The sequence below is a fragment of the Bidens hawaiensis genome, unplaced genomic scaffold (genome assembly GCF_021521415.1).
Source record: "Bidens hawaiensis isolate Kalapana, Puna unplaced genomic scaffold, B.hawaiensis_p1.1 tig00010387_1, whole genome shotgun sequence".
Taxonomy (NCBI): Eukaryota; Viridiplantae; Streptophyta; class Magnoliopsida; order Asterales; family Asteraceae; genus Bidens; species Bidens hawaiensis.
In genome coordinates, this window is record NW_027491790.1 from 76071 (window position 1) to 98744 (window position 22674).

Here is a 22674-nt window from a genome sequence, read left to right on the forward strand (position 1 = left end):
TTAAAAAAATCAAATATCACACTTTCATATAATAGCAGTACAACTTATATAAAAAAAAAATAATAAACAGCATGTTCGCAAAACCATACCTTCCTCCTTTTTTTAAAAAAGAAAAATATATATGTTCGACTAGGAATAATACTTTTGACACAAATTAGGTCATAATCTTATATTAATTATTCAAGTGAAGCTAAATTTAGAATTTAGATCTTAAAATCAGAATATTTAGAAACGGATTTTAATTTATTAATATTTTTTCAATAAATATCTAAGTAAGTTTATTATATTTTAATAAGATCATCAATATCCAGTAAAACTGTGATTGAGCTTTCGCTCAACTGGTATTAAAGAGAAAATAAAGATTTAAGCTAGAGGTTGTACGTCTTAAAGTCATCCAACATATTATCTTAGTAGGCTTTCAGGATGTGGGTTTTTCTCAAAACATGATATGGTGGGTTTATACCACCCAACGCTGTCTATGATCGCCAACGTGTAAGATCACATTTTGTTATTGGGTTGAGATGTATGGGATAATTCCCAAAATGATCCAAAACAAGAAAGAGAAAAATAAAAAGATCCTAAATGGGTCCAAGTTCTTAAACTAACCCATCAAATATGTACTGAGGAGACGCTCTGGTAAAATAAACGACGGGATTTTAAAACCAATCAAAAGGTGACATGTGTAAAGGATCTGACACACCAGACGAGATTTTTAAAAATCTCGTCTGTTCCGACCATATTTTTTAGTTAAATCACTTTTTTTTAAAACAGTCTATTCAGACGGTTTTTTTTTATGTTTGTTGTCTAGTCTGTTCAAAATATTATTAATCCTACCTTCTTCTTCATCTTCATCTTCTTCTTCATCTTCATCTTCATCTTCATCTTCTCCGACACCCTCAACCTCACCACCGTCTGACAGCACCTCACCGCCACCCGACACAAACTCACCGCCACCTGCTGCCGCCGCATCATCACCGCCAACCACCAATTCCCCACCTTTGGCACCAATTCCCCACCAATTATCCACCGAACCGAAGGTGGGGAATTGGTGGTTGGCGGTGGTGATGCGGCGACAGCGGGTGGCGGTGAGTTGGTGTCGGGTGGCGGTGAGGTGGTGAGGTTGAGGGTGTCGGAGAAGATGAAGATGAAGAAGAAGAAGATGTAGATGAAGAAGAAGGTAGGATTAATAATAATTTGAACGGACTAGACAACAAACATAAAAAAACCGTATAGATAAACTGTTTTTTAAAAAGTGAATTAACTAAAAAATATGGTCGAAACAGACGAGATTTTTAAAAATCCCGTCTGGTGTGTCAGATCCTTTACACATGTCACCTTTTGATTGGTTTTAAAATCCCGTCATTTATTTTACCAAAGCGTCTCATCAGTACATATTTGATGGGTTAGTTTGAGAACTTGGACGCATTTAAGATCTTTTTATTTTTCTCTCTCTTGTTTTGAATATTTTGAGAATTATCCCGAGATTTATTCGTATGTCATTATAAAAATCAATATTCCAGTAAGGCCATCGGGAAGTGTATTCAGAAAATGATGATCAGGATGGCTTTAGATTCAAATATTGCGGCTGTTGTCCTTTTAGATCCCTTTTGTCTCTCTTTCACTTTCACTTTCACATTAGTTATTTATCACTCACTCATTTTTGGCATGCTACTTCGACAGTGTTTTCACTTTCTGTTTTTTTTTTTAACGGTCAACTAAGTAACGTCGGGTATTTCGTACTAGGCCCCCATTGGTTAAAGGTAGCCCGAGCTGGCCACTAGTCCGGACGGACGGAGCCCCTAGTGGTCCACCTGTTGAGGGATTCACCGGATAAAACCCGACCCCCTCGCCCGCCAAACGGCACGATAGCGAGGAGCCGGTAAACCCGGGTGAGATCAGGACTCGAACCCTGGCAAGCCATGGTCATCCCTCATATCTTCTATATAAGTTGGTGGTAGTGAGGTTTGATCCCCTACCTCTCACTTGTAAATGTAAAGTGAGTGTTCTACCATTGAGCCACAACCAACTTATTGTTTTCACTTTTCGTAAGGCCTCAATTTATAGCATCAATTCGGGTTTGGATTTAAATTAAAAAAAAACAAAGAAAAAAAAAGAAGAAAAAAGGTTCGATTTTGGGTCAAATATACGAACACGTTTTGCTGAGTGGCTGTTCGCATTTAATTGGTTTGTTTATTATTTTTAATATTATAAAAAGAATTTGCTAACGGGTTAGTATGGTTCATATGAAACTCGTTCGCACCCAAACAAAAAATTAGTGTATATGTGATTTAATCCAAGCGACCCCAAGAAACTTTGAAATAGCGCTTTATGACTTTAAATTCATAAAGTCATTTAATTGGGTCAGTTTGGGTTAAATTTAAAACCTTTTGGGTTGAAATGGGTTGGGTAATTTAATTGTAAGGGTTGAAATGGGTTAAATATGAAAAATCGTTTAAGAATGACGGGTCAAATTGGGTTGATAGTTTTATTAGAATGGGTTGTTTAGGGTTAGGGAATAGATCTCCAGTGAAAACCATGGGTTCGTGACTTCATCAGTTCATCAGTTCATCTTCGCCTCAGCAGATTCAATCACCGTCAGCCCCGCCGTCGCCGCCATTCGACGTCCAATCACCACCGCCGTGGGTAAATTCTTCCGGTATGGATTCATGTTCGGCAGAGAAACCTCACGGAAGGAATTAGGCGATCTTATCGCAGATCTTCGCCGATCAAATCCTGATTCATCGTCTTCTAATCCTCCACACTCCTGATTCGGTAACCTTTTCGATTTCAATTCGGTAACTTATAATATCCTATTGTTATACTAAAGCAGCAGGTGCAACTGCTCATTTATTGAATTAGATTAGTAGTATTTAACTTACTAATTGATTTATTTAATTGCAATGTACCTTTATAACTGTATTATTGTGGTCTACTTTAACTTAGATTGTTCAAATTGCCACTTTTTTTTTCTGTCAGGGATTAGAGCACACATGAAAACCGAACCAAAAACCGAAATGTTGACTTTTGTTAATATTTTTTACATGACTTTTGGTAGGTCAAGATTCAAGAATATTTGGCGATATGTCAAGCAACACTGGTTTTGATCAACATAGTATAGGTGAGGAACGAGATGATGAAGTTAATTCAAATGATTCAAGTAAACGTTCTTATGTTTGGGACTACTTTGGTTGCGTAATGGTTGAACCTGATGGGACGAAGAAAGTAAGTTGTAAAGCGTGTGGACAGAAGTACAAGGTTGGTTCAAATTTGGGAACATCGAACTTAAAACGACATATCCCTAAGTGTTTTGATATTGATGAGCTAGGTCCACCAATAAAGCGCGCCCCTTTAGATCTAGAAATGTATAAAGAGAAGATAGCAATTTCAATCATCAAACATAACTACCCTTTTAGTTATGTTGAACATGAGGGAACACGAGATTTGCATAAATTCTTACATCCTGATGTGAAGGACATGACAAGAAACACTGCAAAGTCGCATATCTTAAGAGTATATGATCGGGAGAAGATGATTCTTAAAGATAAATTACAAAGCATAACTAGTAGGATATGTTTGACTTCTGACTTATGGACTTCTCTCACGACGGACGGATATATGGCATTGACAGCTCATTATGTTGATGAGGATTGGGTTCTAAGAAAAAAGGTACTAAATTTTAGATTTATACCTCCTCCACACACTGGTTTCATCATAGCAGAGCACATGATCAACTTTTTAGCAGAATGGGGTATTGAGAAAAAGATTTTCACAGTAACACTAGATAATGCAAAGTATAATGATGTTTTGGTATCTTCTTTGAAAAGTCATTTGCGTTTGAATAACGTATTAGTGTGTGATGGTGATTATACTCATGTGCGTTGTTCTGCCCATGTATTAAATCTTGTTGTTCAAGCTGGAATTAAAGTAATTGAAGGAGCCATTGAAAAGGTTCGAGATTCGGTTAAGTATGTGAGAGGAAGTGCTGCTAGGAAGTGTAAGTTCGCAGAATGCATCGAATTACTTTCATTACGGTGCGGTAAACATGTTCGTCAAGATATCGTAACGAGATGGAATTCTACGTATCTTATGCTTGATTGTGCATTGGCTTATCGTCGGGCTTATTCTCAGTTAGCACTAGTTGATTCCAATTTTAAGAGTAATCCATCAGAAGAGGAATGGGAAAGGGTGGAAGTAATCACAAAATTTTTGAAACCTTTCTATGATATCACTACTTTGTTTTCTGGAAGCTTATATCCGACTTCCAACTTATATTTTCATCAAGTGTGGAAAATTCAATTGCATATTGAAGAAGCAATTCGCAATACAAATGATATTATTAGTAACATGGCAAAAGACATGAAAAAAAAGTTTGATAAATATTGGGAAAGTTATAGTATGGTGTTATCTTTTGCGGTTATTTTAGATCCACGGTACAAGGTTAAGCTTGTTGAGTATTGTTTCTCAAAACTTGACATGAAAGTTGAAGAGCGAAAAACGAAATTGAAGAGTATCGTTGATGGCATTCATAAGCTATTTATGGAGTATGATATTCAATCGGAGACAATGCCCGATTCTTCAAGACCCGAGAGTTCAAATGTTGGTGACAACACGTTGGACGAGTTGGAGGGATTTGACTCATTTGAAAGCCAATATAGAAATGATGTTAACGAAAAGTCTCAGTTAACATTGTACTTAGATGAACCTCAACTAGACAGAAAACAACCACTTGATGTTTTACGGTATTGGAAGGATAATCAAGGAAGGTATCCAAAAGTGGCTCTAATGGCTCGTGATCTATTGAGCATCCCAATTACTACCGTCGCTTCCGAATCATCTTTTAGTATTGGAGGTCGGGTTTTGAGCAAGTATCGAACTTCACTTCTACCATCCAATGTCGAGGCGTTGCTATGCGCTCAAGATTGGTTGGATGTTTTACAAGGTATTAAAAGTTCATTCTTTTGCAACTAAATTTTATGAAATATCTTTATTAATATAGCACCTTTCATTTTTCACATATTTAGATGAAAACGAGATCGAGATGGAGGAACAACTTGCTGAAGACATTGAAGCGTTGATTCCGAGTTATAATAGTAGCAATTTTAGATTGACCGAGAGGTATTAAAAACTGAATTCTCTTTGCAATTTAATTTTATATTTGTATATGTTTATTAATATAACAACTTTCCTTTTTTACATATTTAGATGAAACGAGATCGAGATGGAGGAACAACTTGTGTTGACCAAGAATGCAACTTGTAGTAGGGTTTCTAGTTGTTTTGAATTGTTTAATGTCATCATTGTTATTTTGGATAAAGACATTGTGCAAATATGTGATCTTAAAGTACTTAAATGATGTTTTGATTAGGAAATGTCATCATTGTTTACCTTGTTTGAAGTATTGGTTATGTAACTTGATATGCGAGCTGTTACGCGCTGAAACGAGCTGAAAAATCGCTTAAACAAACTGTTACGCGCTGAAACGAGCTGAAAAACCGCTTAAACGAACTGTTACGCGCTGAAACGAGCTGAAAAACCGCTTAAACGAGCTGTTACGCGCTGAAACGAACTAAAAAACCGCTTAAACGAACTGTTACACCGCTTAAGCGAGCTGTTACGCGCTGAAACGAACTGAAAAACCGCTTAAGCGAGCTGTTACGCGCTGAAACGAACTGAAAAAACCGCTTAAACGAGCTGTTACGCGCTGAAACGAACTGAAAAACCGCTTAAGCGAGCTGTTACGCGCTGAAACGAACTGAAAAACCGCTTAAGCGAGCTGTTACGCGCTGAAACGAACTGAAAACCGCTTAAGCGAGCTCTTACGCGCTGAAACGAACTGAAAAACCGCTTAAACGAGCTGTTACGCGCTGAAACGACTGAAAAACCGCTTAAGCGAGCTGTTACGCGCTGAAACGAACTGAAAAACCGATTAAACGAGCTGTTACGCGCTGAAACGAACTGAAAAACCGCTTAAGCGAGCTGTTACGCGCTGAAACGAACTGAAAAACCGCTTAAACGAGCTGTTACGCGCTGAAACGACTGAAAAACCGCTTAAGCGAGCTGTTACGCGCTGAAACGAACTGAAAAACCGATTAAACGAGCTGTTACGCGCTGAAACGAACTGAAAAAACCGCTTAAGCGAGCTGTTACGCGCTGAAACGAACTGAAAAACCGCTTAAACGAGCTGTTACGCGCTGAAACGAACTGAAAAACCGCTTAAGCGAGCTGTTACGCGCTGAAACGAACTGAAAAACCGCTTAAGCGAGCTGTTACGCGCTGAAACGAACTGAAAAACCGCTTAAGCGAGCTGTTACGCGCTGAAACGAACTGAAAAACCGCTTAAGCGAGCTGTTACGCGCTGAAACGAACTGAAAAACCGCTTAAGCGAGCTGTTACGCGCTGAAACGAACTGAAAAACCGCTTAAACGAGCTGTTACGCGCTGAAACGAACTGAAAAACCGCTTAAGCGAGCTGTTACGCGCTGAAACGAACTGAAAAACCGATTAAACGAGCTGTTACGCGCTGAAACGAACTGAAAAACCGCTTAAGCGAGCTGTTACGCGCTGAAACGAACTGAAAAACCGCTTAAACGAGCTGTTACGCGCTGAAACGAACTGAAAAACCGCTTAAGCGAGCTCTTACGCGCTGAAACGAACTGAAAAACCGCTTAAGCGAGCTGTTACGCGCTGAAACGAACTGAAAAACCGCTTAAGCGAGCTGTTACGCGCTGAAACGAACTGAAAAACCGCTTAAACGAGCTTTTGCTGTTAAAAAGATCTGTAACGTGTTGGAAACACGCTTATTCGTTGGTAAAAAAAAAATTAAGCGAAACCCGTTTTGACCTGTTCATACATTGACTCGTTCTAACCCGAACCTGTTGACCCTAACCCGTTCCGACCCGAACCGAAACAACCCTTCTTTTAAGTGACCCGTTTCGACCCTAACCCGTTTCGACCCTAACCCGTTTCAACCCTAACCCGTTCCGACCCATGACCCGTTTCGACCCAACCCAACCCAATTGCCACCTCTACCTTTTAAAGTGAATGAGAAAAAATGGAGATGGAAGAAATTGTTCTGTTAAGAAATCCTAACTTAAATTTCTTAAATGTGCATACTTGTTGCTTTTCAAATCCGCATGTGTGGGTGTTTAGAGAAACCGGTCAAGGAGAAATCGATCGTCTCGTGACGTTCATAAATTACAGAACACTATTAGTTTTGCCAAGGAGTGACAATAATAAGTATAAGTGGCGGATTGAAGACCAGCCCAGCAGGGGTTAGTCACCTACTCAAATTTAGTGAACCTATGTAACAATTAAGTTTTGTAGTGGTAATTTGGATTAAAAAATCAATTAAGAACCCTTCTGTTTTTTTTTTAATTAGCCTCATATTATGTATTTCTTCCAACCCAATAAAGTGATAAACAAGCCCTTTCTTACTTTTTTAATTGATCAATTAAAAAAGATGTTAATTGTTATATGAAGAAGAGTTAGAAGACAGACATGCAGACGATTCATGAATATCAAGTTCCTTTGGAGAATTAGTTTTACCCGTTAGAATTGCAATGGTGAAAGTTTTTTTTCAGCGATGAAAATGTTAACGAAAAATTTGCATAATCGAATTGGCAATGACTTTTTGAATGCTTGTGTAATTATATAATAAAAAAGAAGCACTTTAAAGTGTTTTAAATTAAGCAGTATCTGACCGTTTTCAAACAATGAAATCACGTATAGAACGACTATAATATGTATTTTGTTTTGCTATATTTAATGTAGTTCGCTTTATATTTTTATGTAGTTCATTTTTATTGATTATTTTTTTCCCCACTGAATTAAATGTCCGGATCCGTCGCTGAATTAAGTATCTATACAGGAAGAGGCTTAAAGATAAGAGTAATTGGAGAAGATTTAAGTTCTTGAAGGAGAATGAATTTAAAGTCTATGGAATGGAGCTTATATAACTAAAAATGCATTTGTGAATTTAATTATTTTCATTATGGTGTTTTGGTTGTTTATGCTTCCTTAGAGCATGTCTATATCATTATTGTTGGACATATGTCTTATTCGGAGGCGGTTTGGGTGTTATCCTTTTGGATAACGAGCGTAGAAGAGGATTTCCCTGTGCCTAAGATGTCTTAGTGGCACATTCATTAAATGTTAGTCGTATTGCATTAGTTGTGATGCATACTTGGACGAGTCTTATATGTGAAAAATACTTTGTCCCATGGATCAATATCCATAGAAGTATGGTTGATATATTATGAACTAAATGCATTTGACTAACGAGGCATGCTGCATTAATTACGAAGTCTGTCAACAATTAAAGTTTTCCCTTGCATTGGAACTATGAAAGTTGGGTCGTAATTGGATCCTCTTAGTTAGGCTGAGGGGTGCGGAGCGCTAGTCAGGGCGCGAGAGGACGTTCGCTCGCGCCCCGGGGCGCGAGAGCCACACCACCGGGGCGCGAGAGGGGCGCGAGAGGGGCGCGAGAGCGGAAAACGAGGCAGGCGCCAGGAGGCTCGCGCGCGTGAATGGACTGTGGGAAATGGGAAAGAGCCGTTGGAGGCTTTAATAATGAATAAAAAAATTTCTGATGGATTAATAAACAACTTTCGAAAGGATTAAAACCCTAACCAACTTTCTGATGGATTAATAAACAACTTGGTAAAGAGAGAAAAGAAAACCTGAATTATTGGTCGCCATGGCAGTTAAGGGAGAGATGATTCCGGTGAAGAAACAAACCCCACCACCAGATTATTATTAAGATATAAAAGGTTAGGTTCGGAGGCTGCTTTGAAAATATTATTATTAAAATCCTGGTTATCATGTAACAATTATTGATGTTCAAAGTTCGTTTGAAATCTTGAAAACGTTTAAACCAATCGCCACTTTTGATTAGCTGGTTTATGAATGTTCAAACCATAGAAAACAGTTCGGTTTATGGTTTATATCAAAAATAGGCCATATAAAACCGGACCGGACTGTAAACTTATTATTGAAACTCAATGCGTGAAACCAAACCATTAATTTTTTTTTATATATTAATGTGTTTTTTTAATTAATGTGTGTTTGTTTAAATAATTACTTGTTTTTTTAATAATACGTTTTTTAATACATTTATAAAAAAATAAAAAAATAAACCGCTCGCGCCCCCTCTCGCGCCCCTCCACACCATGCCCCGGGGCGCTATCACCACTACCAATACCCATCTTATCAAGTTTCTCTCTCTGCCACACGTCACAATATTATTGGATGGCGCCCCCACTCACGCCCCCTCTCGCGCCCCCCACACCCCTCAGCCTTATTTGTTCTTAGAGTGGAGGGGCGTCGTTTGGGTATCCCTTTAGTACTTGTTCATTAGTGAGTACACCACCCGCACTACTTAGGGTAGTGCTTGAAAGTAAGGGTTGGCAATAACTGAAACCAATAAAACTGAAGTGAAATTAGCTGATATATACCAATATAATATCTTCTTTAATGAGATTTGTGAAGGTTTGGTATTGTGAAAAAAAGTTGAGGTTTTCGAAAATATTTTGAAATATAATGTGACGGTTTATGGAAGTTTAGCGTTGTAGACACTCTAAGTATAGCTGAGACCTTTTTATTAGAGGTGCACAAATAGGGTTTTTCAAATACCCGGGTCCGGGTATGACCGGGTATTGGAAAATCAGGTATTGGTAATACCAGGGTCGGGTTCGGATCCGGGTATTGTCTCTAAAAACATACCCTATGCATCGTATTCGGGTCGGGTATAGAACCAGGTATTCGAATACCCTATTTTCCAGGTATTGAAAAAACCCTATTTTTGGGTTTTTTCGGGCTTTTTTCCGGGTATTTTTCGGGTATAGATTGAATTTTTTAAAAGTTTGCACTTTTTATGGGTATTTTTAAGGTATTTTCAAGGTATTTTCCGGGTATACATCGGGTATTTGAAAAAACCCGGTTTCAGGTATTAGAAAAACCCAGTTCCTGATATGGAACCGGTTCGGGTTTTCAGGTATTACCCGATACAAATCGGGTCCGGTTCGGGTTTTAGTACCGAAATGCATATCCTATTCGTATCCTATGGGTAGGGTCGGATACGGGTTCGCGTATTATAAACCCAGGTATTAATAAAATCGGCTCCGGGTTTTTATTTCGGGTTCGGTTTTTTTTTTCACCTCTACTTATTATTCACTTATTTGCCCGAATAATCATATTGGGTCGAAGAGTGGGTTACCTCTTTAATACTTATTGGGTGGCAAAAGTGAGAGCCCATCTGAGCTCATCTTTTTCACAAGTAAAATGGACTTTTAGATTTTCAAAAGTGTGTGTGTTGCTTACTTGCTTACTATTTTCCAACTAATTTTGTAGTATTTTTTATTTACAAAGTTTCAAATTTAAAGTAGTTTTTTTTTAATATTTATTAATATCAAGAAACGCAACTAAAGTTATTAATTTAGATAATATATAACATAATTTGAAACGGTGTAACTTTTACTAATATTATTTCAATATTTTTTCTAATTTAGTATTAGTAAATATTGTTTTCAGTAAAACTGTAAAAAAACCGGAGAGATTATTTTCATGATAAGAATTTGAGCGATATTTGTATTTTTGTTATATTAAAAAACAGGTTTTTATAAATGTGTCTCATAGTGATAAATTGACTTGGTTTTAAAAGGTTAAAACTCAGTAAAAAGCAACTATAGAAATATGGTATTTATATTTTAGATTTTTAATGGCGATTGAAGTCTTTTTAACATGCATTTGAAGTTTAATATAGTTTTACTTTTTGTTATGCAACCCGACACATATCAGAAAATAATTATTATTTAATAATAGACAATATCCCCAAATAACTTCCGGCCCCCATAAAAAACTCATGGGTTCGCCACTTGCGTCCAGGCGTTCCACATGTTAACGTTTAATACAATATCTTTTTTTTTTCATTAGTAAATTCGTAAACTTCAAAGTATTTTATTTCTGTCAACCCGTGAATATTTGTTTCGTGTCTAGATTAACATGCCTGACATGATCTTTGGGCTCATAACATATTCAGCTCATGTCAAGTTCAACCAGCCAACTCAAAAACCTTTTATTATTAACTATTCTTCAAACAATATTGTAAACTTTTATTCTATATAGACATCACTTAAGAAATGTAGATGACCCTTTTTCATACTTTTGTTCAATTTCTATTTCATATACACAAGTATAAATGTATAATGTCAAGAAATAGTTCAAAGCTAAAATTACAAACCTCTGGCTCTAGATGAAATGAATGCCATTTAAGTTGTATTAAAGTTAAATAAATCCTATTTGTATAAAAAAAATAAATCAAGTCAAAATGGACTCCACCCAATCAGATGTATATTCATAAGCAACAAATGTTACAGCACCAGCAGGTGCAGCCTTCACAATAGATGGCACAATCCCCTTATAAAGCCCGGCCCAACCCTCGGTTTGTGAGATGCGCTTAAGTGCATCATACATGTTCCTATAAGCACGCGTCTCAACCCGGGCCCCGTATCTTGGGTGTCTTTGCAACCCTTCAATCTGTATACAATTTCGTTATATCAGAACAAACTGAAACAAGATTTGACAACATGAAGATGTAACAATTAAAACTACAAAAGTTTTACCTGAAACCGCTTCTTCACGACATCAAGTGGATGACAAACAGCCTTTGCACATGATCCAGCAGCAAGCCCGCAAACCAAAAGCTGAAAACTTGATAAAGATTCTTCAGTTGGTGTTAAATCTGAAGACCAGCGTGCATTCCAGGCCTAAAAGATGTATAATTTCATAGTCAATCTAAGGTGTGTAACGGATAAAAACGGGAAGATGATGTAATACCATGGTCCAGCGTTTGAAGGTGTCGTAAGTACCAAACTGCAAGCCAGCATAAGGAATAATTTCAACTAGAGTGGGCGATAATCCAGCATACAGCCCGCGAAAACCACGGGTTTTCATAATGTCAACAAACGCAGACCTCATGTTTGGATATATCTACATGTATAAGATATCTCTGGTAAGAAAAAGATTATAAAAGAAATTCAATATCTTGAGAAAGATGTAACTGCAAAAGATATGATGAGATTCAATTAGTTGGAGGCTCGTTAACTGTACGAAAAACATGTTCATTTGATTAAAAGAACAAACATGAATACATGTTTCGTTCATTCATTTACGTAACATTCAGTTATGTTCGTTCATACATGGTCGTTTAACCCATTTAACTATGTAAGTTTATAACTTGTTTAAAATAACTAAAAAGATTAGTGATCCCAGCAGCATCTTCCAGACTTGCACCTCATTCCAATTGGCAACTTCCATCGACGATTCGAATCAGCTCTCGCTCGTTCCATCCATGTTTCATGCTTCATTTAATGGATTAAACCCTGGGTAATCAAACTTCAGCCGTTGGTGTATAATCAAACGTATATGTTTTCAAACTGCTACTCTAATTATGTTCATGAATAGCAGGTGTATAATTAATTAATTATGAATCATGATGTGTTTGTTAGCTACTTAGCCATTGACATTATTGAATACTTAGTGTATTAGACTTGTTTGTTTGTGTTTATTGACGTTTGTTCAATAATGTTGATTAAAGTTTGCTTATGTTCGTTTACGTTCATTAAATGTTCATTTAATTTTTTTACAAATTAACATGAAGACAAACATTTGTTCATTTAATTGTTCGTGTTCGTGTTTGATTAAAATTAAATGAACGAACATGAACATATCACCGTTCGTGTTCGCTCGGTTCGATATCAAAAAATATATAATGTTCATGCTTTGAGTTTGAGCTTAAACAAATGTGAATCAAACAAAGCTACAATACAAAAGGCTCAAAACTATACTGCATATAACTGGCAACTTATGTTTTATAAGTGAATATCGGAATTTACTAAAGTGCATATGCCATGCCCATTAATAGTTGACTAAAACTGACTATTCCACATCCAATCTATATGACCTTTAGCAGTAAATAGACTCAAAATTATATCAACGTGTTTCTCATATAAAGTTCTCATATGTTCTTTAATCAAACACTAAAATCTGAGCAGGCAATACATTGCAATGCAAGGTTAAACAAAGCATGAAAGTGTGCCCTGTCAACTAGTAAAAAGATCAAAGTAACATAACAAAAATATAAAGAAATTATTTAGATATTACTAAAAAAGAGCATATACTAATAAATCCATTGAACTCATGAGTTTCAGTCTCGTATGCACCTTGAGCACATTCATTATGCTAATTGCTAAAAGTAATGAAACATGTCATAAAAAGTTTCAGAAGTCGGTGTAAATGTATTATTTCTATGATCATACCTTTGGTTCCCCTTGTGAAGCTAAAATGGTCCGTATTAAGTCAAACGGGTAAGACCCAACTGTAGCAGCACACCCAGCAAGGGCCCCACTCATGAAGGATAAATATGGACTTAAATGGATATGATCTTCTGCATCACACACAGATCCAAAATTGAGAAGTGTGAAATATAAAATAGATCTAAAACATGTGCACTATTATAAAGATCCAAATTCATACAGACCCGACTTGGACGACCCGGAAGCAAAAGTCTTCACTTTATGCAACACCATAAACTGTATAGCTGTGTATGGCATGACCATAAGAAGTGCAGGGACATTACCACGCCAAAAGCCCTAAAATATAAATAATATTATAATAAACACAAGTAAGAATGACATAAATGATTAAAAAACCTCCCTGTAAGATACAAAAAGTAGAACTCAAAAATGAGTGGCATGAGCTATGGCCTTTATCTAGCTAGGGTCATTGATGGTCAAAATAAAGTCCAGTGCATGTAAGTGGGCACAGTCGAATGAACAATTGGAAGTCGTGTTGTAAACAATCATATAACACCAAACTTCCTAAAAATAAATGTTAACTATAAAACTATGTATATGAAAAAAGCATCAAATATTAGATATCATGGCATTCATAGCGTAACTATATGTTGGCTGGTGTAACCAGTAACAAATAATAAGAGAGAATATATTACTTGACAAATAAAAAAAATCAAACCCACCAAGAGAGAAATATTAATTTCAAAAAATATTATTTTTTGGAGTTCCCATCAGATAATACAGGCCCCAAAATTGTGGTTTCTGAAGAACTATACTTAAAAAAAGTATTCAGAATATTAGTTGATGAACTCATACGGAAAGGCCTTCTTCTCAGTTAATAAAATTGTTAACTACTCTGTACTAACTAGATTATTCTAAATGCTAATTATGTTAAGTTTTATTTAAAATTGTCATGTACAATTCAATTACAAGTAATTTTTCAATATTAGGCATCTCCCTAGGGGTGCAAATGAGCCGAGCTGCTCGCGAGCTACTCGAGATCGGCTCGTTAAAAAGCTCGTTCGAGCCGATCTTATCGAGCCCGGGCCCGAGCTCAAGCCTAAAAATAAGCTCGTTTAATAAACGAGCCTAAGCCCGAGCTTTACTTATCTAGCTCAAGCCGGCTCGCGAGCCTAAACGAGCCTGTCATTTGTATAAACTTTTTTAAATATAAATTTAATAATTATTAATTAATAAATATAATGTTATGAAAAAATAAATAAAAATAACTAAATAATATATATTCTTTTATACATAAAATTATAATAGAAAAAAATATATAAAATAATTATAATTATATAAAAAAATAATTTATAAATTGTAAACAAGCCGAGCCCGAGCCGAGCACGAGCTTCAAAATCCACTCATGAGCTGAGCTCGAGCTTTGAAAATAGAGCTCGAAACGAGCCGAGCTCGAGCTCTGTGTAAGTTAAACGAGCCGATCTCGAGCCTAGTCGAGCTCGGCTCGTTTGCACCCCTACTGATCTCCCTTACAAGTAACTAGCATCTTCGCACCTCAATTATAAGTATATTTCAATTGTCATATAGATTTCTATTATAAGTAATTTTCTAAACGACTCGTGCCTTCAAAAACCAAGGTCTCATATTAATGTACAGAAACCCTCTAGCCTCCATCCAACCATTAGTACCAACCAAAAAAATCTCTCCTTGCTAAGAATCAAGCAAAATCAAACTATTTCACTAGAAATGAAGCATTTAAGTTAAATAATAAACTTCATAATGCTAGTAGACGACTCATACCGAAAGGCCTTCTTCTCTAAGAATGTCTTTAGATGCTTGAAACATGCCAGTATATTTTGGGGTGCCATATACATTTTTGGTAAGCAATGCAAACCTAGTAGTCGGTTCCAGTTGAACCTGCAAACACAACCAACAACTTTATGTTCCAAGCTCGGCTTCATCTCATAAATCAACTAAAACTCATATAACACACATTTTTCATAAGATGTAAAACTCAACCATCAAAATACATATAATTAGAATTCGCAAATGGGTCTGGTTGGGCAGGTTCGGGACACAGGTCAAAAAGAGTTGAGGCCGGAACGGATCGATTCAAAGAGGGTTAAATTTGGTTTTGGTCAAAGGGGTCAGGCCATAGTTATTAAAAGCCCTTGTTTCTTGCTCATAAGCCCAATATGCGCGCTTCTAGTTCCTAGGCCTTAACTTCTTGAAGTTGATGACACCTCTATTGCTATTGATTACGGGTAAAAAACAATGATCATTTGAACATTTACTATATGTCTACTTATTACTTTTGAAATTTTGGTTTTCATGTTTTAAACATTTTGGCAATTCACATTGAACATTTTGTTATTCAAGTTTAGGAATTACATTTGAATCTTGACTCTTTTACAACTTTTAATATTAATTAGATGCTATTAAATGTTATACAATAGCTTTTGTTTATTTTATTTAAAGAATAGTGCTATATTCAAAATTCAAATACATAATATATTATTTATTTTTTCATTAAGTGTGCTTTTTTTTTCACAGGCCCTCGCTTATTTATGTGCCTCGCACCTAGGTCCCAGGCGAGGCCTATGCGCCTAGCGTATTTGATAACTATGCAAAACAGGTTGATTAAAAAAACCATTTTTTTAATTACTGTACATTTTACATTTTATTATTTTAACTTTGCTTCTGGTTTACGGCACCGGTTACACATACCAAAGCGGCGAAACGTGCGTCCAGCGCCACGTAACACGAGTAACAACTAGGGTTCTACAAACAAACTACTTGTTGCTGATAAACTAATAAAGCAAGGGGCTTTACAATTAGAGTTCTACAAGAAAATAAATAAATAAACTAACCTGGAAGCGGATTTTTATAACATCTAAGGGCGACGTAACGGTTCGAGATATAGCCCCGGAAATCGAACCGGCCGCGGCATCAATAACCGCCCGTTTAAGCTGACCCGGTTCTTCCATCTACCAAGACAGCACAGCTTATGCTAAACCCTAAATCTATAAAATTGATTAATAGGGTAAACAACAACGTGTAACGCATGAATGAATTAAACAGGTTCGATAATACGTATGAAGTTAAAGTTGTGTGTAAATGCAAAAGGAATGAAATGAATACCTGAAGACGACTAGAGTCTATAGTAATAATAAGTTGAGCGCCGACATTGATAATTGAAAACTCGGTGAAAATGGGAAGCTGCCGGTGTAAACGGAAAGGCGTCAATTGGGTTGCGGTATTTTAAGGAAAAAGAGTGAAAAAGAGTACTGATTGGTTGTCTTCGCGTGCCTACCATAAAATTATTATTATTATTATTATTTTTAATAGCAGACGGAAGGCCGACGATAGCTTGTCCAACCCAGTCATATAAAACCCTTAAGTGCCTCGAGTTATCTTTACCCGTCTGATGGCTCATTAACACTGTGTTTTAGAGTTTCATTTAACTGAGGAAAGGGAAGAAAAAGAAGGGATGAAAAAAATATGTTGTGTTACCGAGTTTCATTTAAGAAAAGAAAAGGAAGGAAAATTTAAAAGAGGTGTTTCCGAGTTTCATTTAAAGAAAGAAAATGATAAGTAAAATAAAAGAATTTGTATCTTTCCAAATTGGAAAGATTAGGAAGAAAAATAAGTTTAAGCAAAAGGGGAGATACCAAAAGAAAATATAAGAAGAGAAAATTTTCCTTGCCTTTCTTTTCTTAAATGAACTCGGGAACACAGCATAAGGGTAAAACCCGAACGTCTCAGGATCGAATCGAATATCACAAAGATTCTGGTCTTCCTTCATAGAGCCACCCATGTTCTCCCAAAAGAATTAATGTGGGAATCAAACCTGATTTTATATTAAAAACACACTTTTTATCACCACACCACATTAAATTTATGACTGTATTGTTATTAGCTTAACAGGAAATTATATGAGTAAGATTTTAGTTTGATGATATTGCGCGTTTTTTTATTGTTGATCATGAGTTTCTTCATGAGTTTCTTTTTTATTAAAAGTCAATTTGAGTAATTTACTTTTATTTTAGGATGTAGACTAATTTGAATAAGTAGGTGACATAGCTGGCTATGACTTATTTTACCTAACATCTTTTTGTAGAGAATTTGTGTGTTTTTGACTAAGAGCATTCTTAATGCTAAACCAAACCATTTCTCTATCATTTTTTTACTTTTTACTTTTCTCTCTCTATCTTTTTATCAATCCCTCACTTACAAACTTATACAAACTTTTCACTTTTCTCTCTCTAAACATCATACACTCTCTCTCATCCATTTCTCTCTCATTTCTCATCCAACTCATTTGCCACATAAACTGGATGACAAACTAAATATATGGTTGAAGATGCTCTAACACTATTTAGAGGACATGTTGTATGTAAAACACGTTATTTGAAAAAAGAAAACAAAAGATAGTATAGATGAAATATATTTCATGTATAAATGTTGATAGATAATTCACTTGTTAAAACGCGTCTTCCATTGATTTATTATTACACAGATGCTATTTAGACTTAACCAGATAAGTTTTAATCAAATTTGTTTAATTTATGTGTGATTTCAATGAATAAACGGAAATCTTATAGTGAATATGATTAGACGGATATGATAGTTTTGCAAATAATGTTATAGGCAACAAGAAGTTGAATAAATGGTCATAGCTGCGATCACTAAAACTTGATATATCCGCCAATTGTAAAATAGTAATTGTTTATATTCAAGTTGGGTCGCATTATGAAAAGATAAAACCGTATTAAATTTCAAATACATAACAAAAATAAACAATCATCATTATAAACCTATAATATTAATACAATATTCATATAGTTGTTATTTATAAGTTTTTATTTTTTGAAACCTAGTCAATAAATCACCATGAAAAACATATATAAACTACTTTTCGTCAAATAATAACAAAGATTCAACCGACCATAACACAGACAATTAATGAGTCATGTTTTTGTAAGCTGAGCAGCTAACGATTGGCAACAACGATGTCTATGGCTATGGTTACACTTACTTACACTTCATCTACTCTCCAACATTCCAGACTACTGACTTCATCTTCTACATACAACCGAACCCATCTTTTCAAGCTCCAAACATCCACACACAGGACACCACAACCTTCATTCAACCTTAAATGTCAAGCCGCTGGAAACGATAGTTTATTGCAACCCCCAACAGTTTATCAAGGCGTTTACGGCCCTTGGTCCGTTGATTCCTCTGATATCCGTGAGGTATTAATAATTTATAACTTCCCGGTATTCGTTAATCGGTTCGGTTTATTCGGTTACTTTTTACTTAGAAATACATGAAATTGAGATTTAAAAACATAATACGGAGGTATAAAAGATAGAAATATATGAAACTGTGCGTGATTCGGTTAAGTTAATTTCGGTTAACCAAGGGTATGAAAATAATAATCGATAACCGCTTTTCGGTTAATTCGGATTTTGGTTAATTTCGTATACAATTATTGTTAATTTCTTACCGTTTCTGTGTGCCCGGTTCGGTTTGGTTAAGAGCTTTAGCCAAATTAAACAATCGGGTTTTCGGTTAATCGGTTCGGTTTATTCGGTTTTCAGTTCGGTTTGGTTAATAACCAAATCAAAATTTAGGCTAAAATTATTACTTTGGAATGATGTTGTAAAAGTGCTAGGCGGACCCTAGGCGGCTGACTGGGGAGTTGGGTGTACTCGGAGTACTTGAAGAGTACTCGGGCATGGTATATATAAAGAAAATTAATTCTTGGATATTATATGTATGTCATATATCATGAGTTTACTGATATTTATAACAAAATATGTGAATATCAATATAAATATTAGAAATGCATTTTTAAATAATTAATTATACCAAAAGTTGTTAATCATTAATTAAAAAAATAATATTTCTTTTTTTGAATATTATAGAAATAGGAGTTATGTTTTTGTTTTTTTTAAGTCAAAATAGGCCCAAATTCGCCGACTAGATGTAATACTTGATGAGGTTGACCAACTTTGATCGGCTCTTAGTAACTAGGCGGAGTTAAAGAAACTAGCCAAGGCGATATATGTTGTACTCTTGTAGCGAGTACTCGGCCTTGTAAACCTACTTTTACAACATTGCTTAGAAATACATGAAATGAAACGGATGCATAAATACATGAAACGAATATATTAATACACGAAATTGTGATATAAATACATGAAATGTAGGTATAAAAGCTAGAAATATATGAAACGATGAATGACTCGATTCGCTTAATTTCGGTCAACCGAGGGTACAAAAAGTAACTGATCACCGCTTTTCATTTCATCAGTTTTCGGTTCGGTTCGGTTATTGTACACCTCTTCTGTTACAGGTAATATCATACAGATCTGGATTAGTGACAGCTGCAACATCTTTTGTCCTCGCCTCTTCAACAGTTTTCTTGCCTGCTGATTTCGTGTTAACTGATTTGTTGAAGCAAAATTTCGATATACTGTACTCAATCGGGGCGGCTGGATTGGGGTTATCATTGGTGCTGATTCATATTTATGTGACCGAGATTAAAAGAACTCTTCAAGCACTTTGGCTTCTTGGTGTTGTTGGATCAGTTGCAGCTAAAATATGTCTGGCTCAACCCGCAGACGTGAGTTTAGTGCAGTATGTTGTGGACATTCCGGTTGCGGTTTGGTTTGTTGGTCCTTTGTTTGCAGCATTAACTGGGCTTGTATTCAAAGAAGGTAATATTAATATAAGGATCGTATATTCAGACACCAGTCTCTGTAAGGGCCTATATGATTCGTATGCCGTGCTTAGGTGTCAAACCTACTATGTTACCTACGCCTATGCTAAGCAAATAGCCTTATACAAGGCGTATAGGCCCCAATGTCTCGTATATAGCCTCAGGTCCATACAAGTCGTATAGGGAGGATTGTATGACTTGTATATGTGCATTTTGTACGGGCGCCTACATGACTCGTATAGGCCTATACGGGCGTATATTTTACTGGTCAAGATATCCTGACACACTGCCATCTATATGACTGATATATGCTTATATGAGTCGTATATATGCCAAACAGTGTATGGATATAAGATCCTAGTGTCTGAATATCGCATGCCTTGATATATTATACATATAAGTAGGGCTGTTCACGAGCCAAGCGAAGGCTTGGCTCGTTTACAACCGAACCGAACGACTGAAATTCGAACCAGGTGAAAACCAAAACGAGCCAAAATCGAATCAAGCATTTTTCGATCGAACATCAACCGATTTCGAGCATTATTTATTTCTTTTTCACTTTAAAACTTTCAATAAGAAACAAGTTTGAAGGTTGTAATTTATATATTTTATAAATAAAATTAGTAGTTTTTAGACAAACGTGTAATAGATTGTAAATTTTTATTAAAAATAAGTTTGAACTGAGATATAATGATCATGTAAACAAACTTATAGTATTCTAAAAACTTGAAGCGAACAGATAAAACTATAAAATTGACGAAATAGGAAAAAGTTAAAAAGGTTAAAATAATTGTAAGCTTATATTTATGTGTTTTGTCTCTATATTTATATGTATGTTCATATATAATTATATAAAAAATAAATTAAAAATATTCGAGCCGAACCGAACCGAGCAGACCTTTGCTCGTTGCTTGGCTCGTTTACAAACCGAACCGAGCAGAGCGGCTCGTTTATAATCGAGGGAAAAAACGAGCGAGCATTTTCCGAGCGAGTGGCGAGTGAGTTCGAGCGACGAGCGGTTTGGACGGCCCTACATATAAGTAATTGTAGTATTTAAATGATCAATCTATTCGAATGTTTGTTGGTGAATAATGGAACAGGACTTTGTTATGGCAAGTTGGAAGCTGGTATTTTGACGTTTATCATTCCTTCGGTTCTTCTCGGGCACTTGGTACATGAGTTTTAATCCTTTAACTCAAGACAGTAATTATAAAGTATTAGTTTTCGTCATGATAATGTTTTAAACGTTATTAAGTTGTTTGTTTACTTGTGGACTAGAGTGGTTTAATGGACGATGGAGCAAAGACCGGTCTGCTTGGGGTTTGGATGGCGCTCTTTGTAATATTTGCAGCAAGAAAGTTTACTCAGCCGATTAAGGTGAGTTTTAGATGAAATTTGTAACTTAAATGTAGCGTGTTTGTGATTAGACTTATATGCGTGTCCAGGATGATATCGGAGACAAATCTGTTTTTATATTCAATGCTCTGCCTGAGGAAGAAAAGACGGCTTTGATACAGAAACTAGAGCAGCAAAATATGTAATGTATGATTGTATATCCTCAAAATTGTTACACCTACTGTATAGATATATTTGAGCTATAAATGTAGTAAAACTTGTTGCATTTGGTGTTCACATTTGAACATATTTTTGTTTTATGCGTTTAGTTAACGGGTTAGTTGTTTTTTCACTTTGGTGTAATTTTGTATCGATATAAACACTACTTTTTAATTAAATGTATAAATACTAACCCCAGTCAAAAGGTCCTTGGATAGTGATGCTGATTCACGGCTATACTCAAATGGCTCACGAAACTCATAGTTTATTCATAGACTTCATCTAACAAAAGGTTAGAGACGAACCGAAAAGTTCAAGAACAACGATCTTCACAATCTTTTAAACTCAAAAACCAACTTAACAAGAGACCTAGCAACCATATTTATAGATAACACTAAACATAACATTTTGGTTGGGCCAACTTAATGGGTCGGATGCTCCAGCATCATATAGTAGCTTTCGCTTTCAGCACCGTGTATGACTGGTTGTTTCTGCGGGAACTGGCTAATCACTTTGGCTGCCTACTGATTACCTTCAATCTTTGGTGTCTGACCATTTTTTGCTTGCATTTTATGTTTCTGCACAAGCCAAGTAGTTAATATGATTATCAGACTTTTTTGTTAAGCGCTTTAACTTGTGACTTCGAGTATACCTGATTACCTTCAATCTCTGTTCTGTTCGGTTATTGTTAATTCTGGTTAATATTTTGGTATATCGTTCGGTTTTTGCTCACCCCTGGTTCATACTTTCGTTTCATGTAGTTCTAAGTAAAAATGTTAGCCCGAGTTTGATTTTTAGTTATTAACCGAACTGAAAAAACGGCAAATTAAACGAATAAACCGAACCGAGTAGCAGAAAATCAGTAAAAACCGAGAAACTAAGCAAATAACCCAAACCGATGTAATGAAAGCCGTAAAAAGGTAAAAAATATTCGGACCATTTCTCAATTTGTGCGTGCATCCTTGCACAAGGGGGGCCATGCTAATAAACTCCCAATCGTTCCAATTTTATCGGATGTCCACGAACGAATGATGATGTACTCCAAGAAGCACTATTTAAACCAAATTGAGTTTTATATTTT

General features: G+C 35.8%; 3 protein-coding genes and 1 non-coding gene across 4 annotated transcripts; 2 read left to right on the forward strand and 2 right to left on the reverse strand.

Moving 5' to 3' along the window:
- Window positions 1-3081: 3081 nt before the first annotated feature.
- On the forward strand, window positions 3082-5361 carry LOC143535088 (zinc finger BED domain-containing protein RICESLEEPER 2-like). Its single transcript, XM_077029419.1, has 3 exons — window positions 3082-4939; window positions 5022-5115; window positions 5203-5361. Exons 1-3 carry the CDS (start codon window positions 3082-3084, stop codon window positions 5204-5206), a joined length of 1956 nt encoding a protein of 651 aa, XP_076885534.1. The 3' UTR covers window positions 5207-5361.
- A 5863-nt stretch (window positions 5362-11224) lies between these two features.
- Window positions 11225-16305, reverse strand: LOC143535089 (mitochondrial thiamine diphosphate carrier 2-like). Its single transcript, XM_077029421.1, has 7 exons — window positions 16180-16305; window positions 15110-15226; window positions 13534-13645; window positions 13313-13440; window positions 11832-11984; window positions 11618-11761; window positions 11225-11531 (listed from the first exon to the last, which is right to left on the reverse strand). The coding sequence occupies exons 1-7, from the start codon at window positions 16294-16296 to the stop codon at window positions 11313-11315; spliced, it is 990 nt and encodes a 329-aa protein (XP_076885536.1). The 5' UTR covers window positions 16297-16305; the 3' UTR covers window positions 11225-11312.
- Window positions 16306-18321: 2016 nt separating this feature from the next.
- Window positions 18322-21691, forward strand: LOC143535136 (uncharacterized). The gene is made up of 5 exons (XM_077029481.1): window positions 18322-18567; window positions 19674-20037; window positions 21140-21210; window positions 21318-21416; window positions 21485-21691. Exons 1-5 carry the CDS (start codon window positions 18322-18324, stop codon window positions 21578-21580), a joined length of 876 nt encoding a protein of 291 aa, XP_076885596.1. The 3' UTR covers window positions 21581-21691.
- Window positions 21692-22518: 827 nt separating this feature from the next.
- LOC143535145 (U6 spliceosomal RNA) lies at window positions 22519-22623 on the reverse strand. The gene has a single exon (XR_013135662.1). It is a non-coding gene; the product is annotated as a U6 spliceosomal RNA (small nuclear RNA).
- Between the last annotated feature and the right edge of the window lie 51 nt (window positions 22624-22674).

Excerpts from the sequence above, each read along its gene's own strand:
- LOC143535089 (XM_077029421.1), bottom strand. The coding sequence starts at position 16,296 with ATGGAAGAACCGGGTCAGCTTAAACGGGCGGTTATTGATGCCGCGGCC. Across the intron at positions 13,441-13,533 it reads TTCCGGGTCGTCCAAGTCGG|AAGATCATATCCATTTAAGT; the intron begins GTCTGTATGAAT and ends TGTGTGATGCAG. Across the intron at positions 11,532-11,617 it reads TCGTGAAGAAGCGGTTTCAG|ATTGAAGGGTTGCAAAGACA; the intron begins GTAAAACTTTTG and ends AATTGTATACAG.
- LOC143535088 (XM_077029419.1), top strand. The coding sequence starts at position 3,082 with ATGTCAAGCAACACTGGTTTTGATCAACATAGTATAGGTGAGGAACGA. Across the intron at positions 4,940-5,021 it reads TTGGTTGGATGTTTTACAAG|ATGAAAACGAGATCGAGATG; the intron begins GTATTAAAAGTT and ends TCACATATTTAG.
- LOC143535136 (XM_077029481.1), top strand. The coding sequence starts at position 18,322 with ATGTCTATGGCTATGGTTACACTTACTTACACTTCATCTACTCTCCAA. Across the intron at positions 20,038-21,139 it reads TGGGCTTGTATTCAAAGAAG|GACTTTGTTATGGCAAGTTG; the intron begins GTAATATTAATA and ends ATAATGGAACAG. Across the intron at positions 21,211-21,317 it reads CGGTTCTTCTCGGGCACTTG|AGTGGTTTAATGGACGATGG; the intron begins GTACATGAGTTT and ends CTTGTGGACTAG.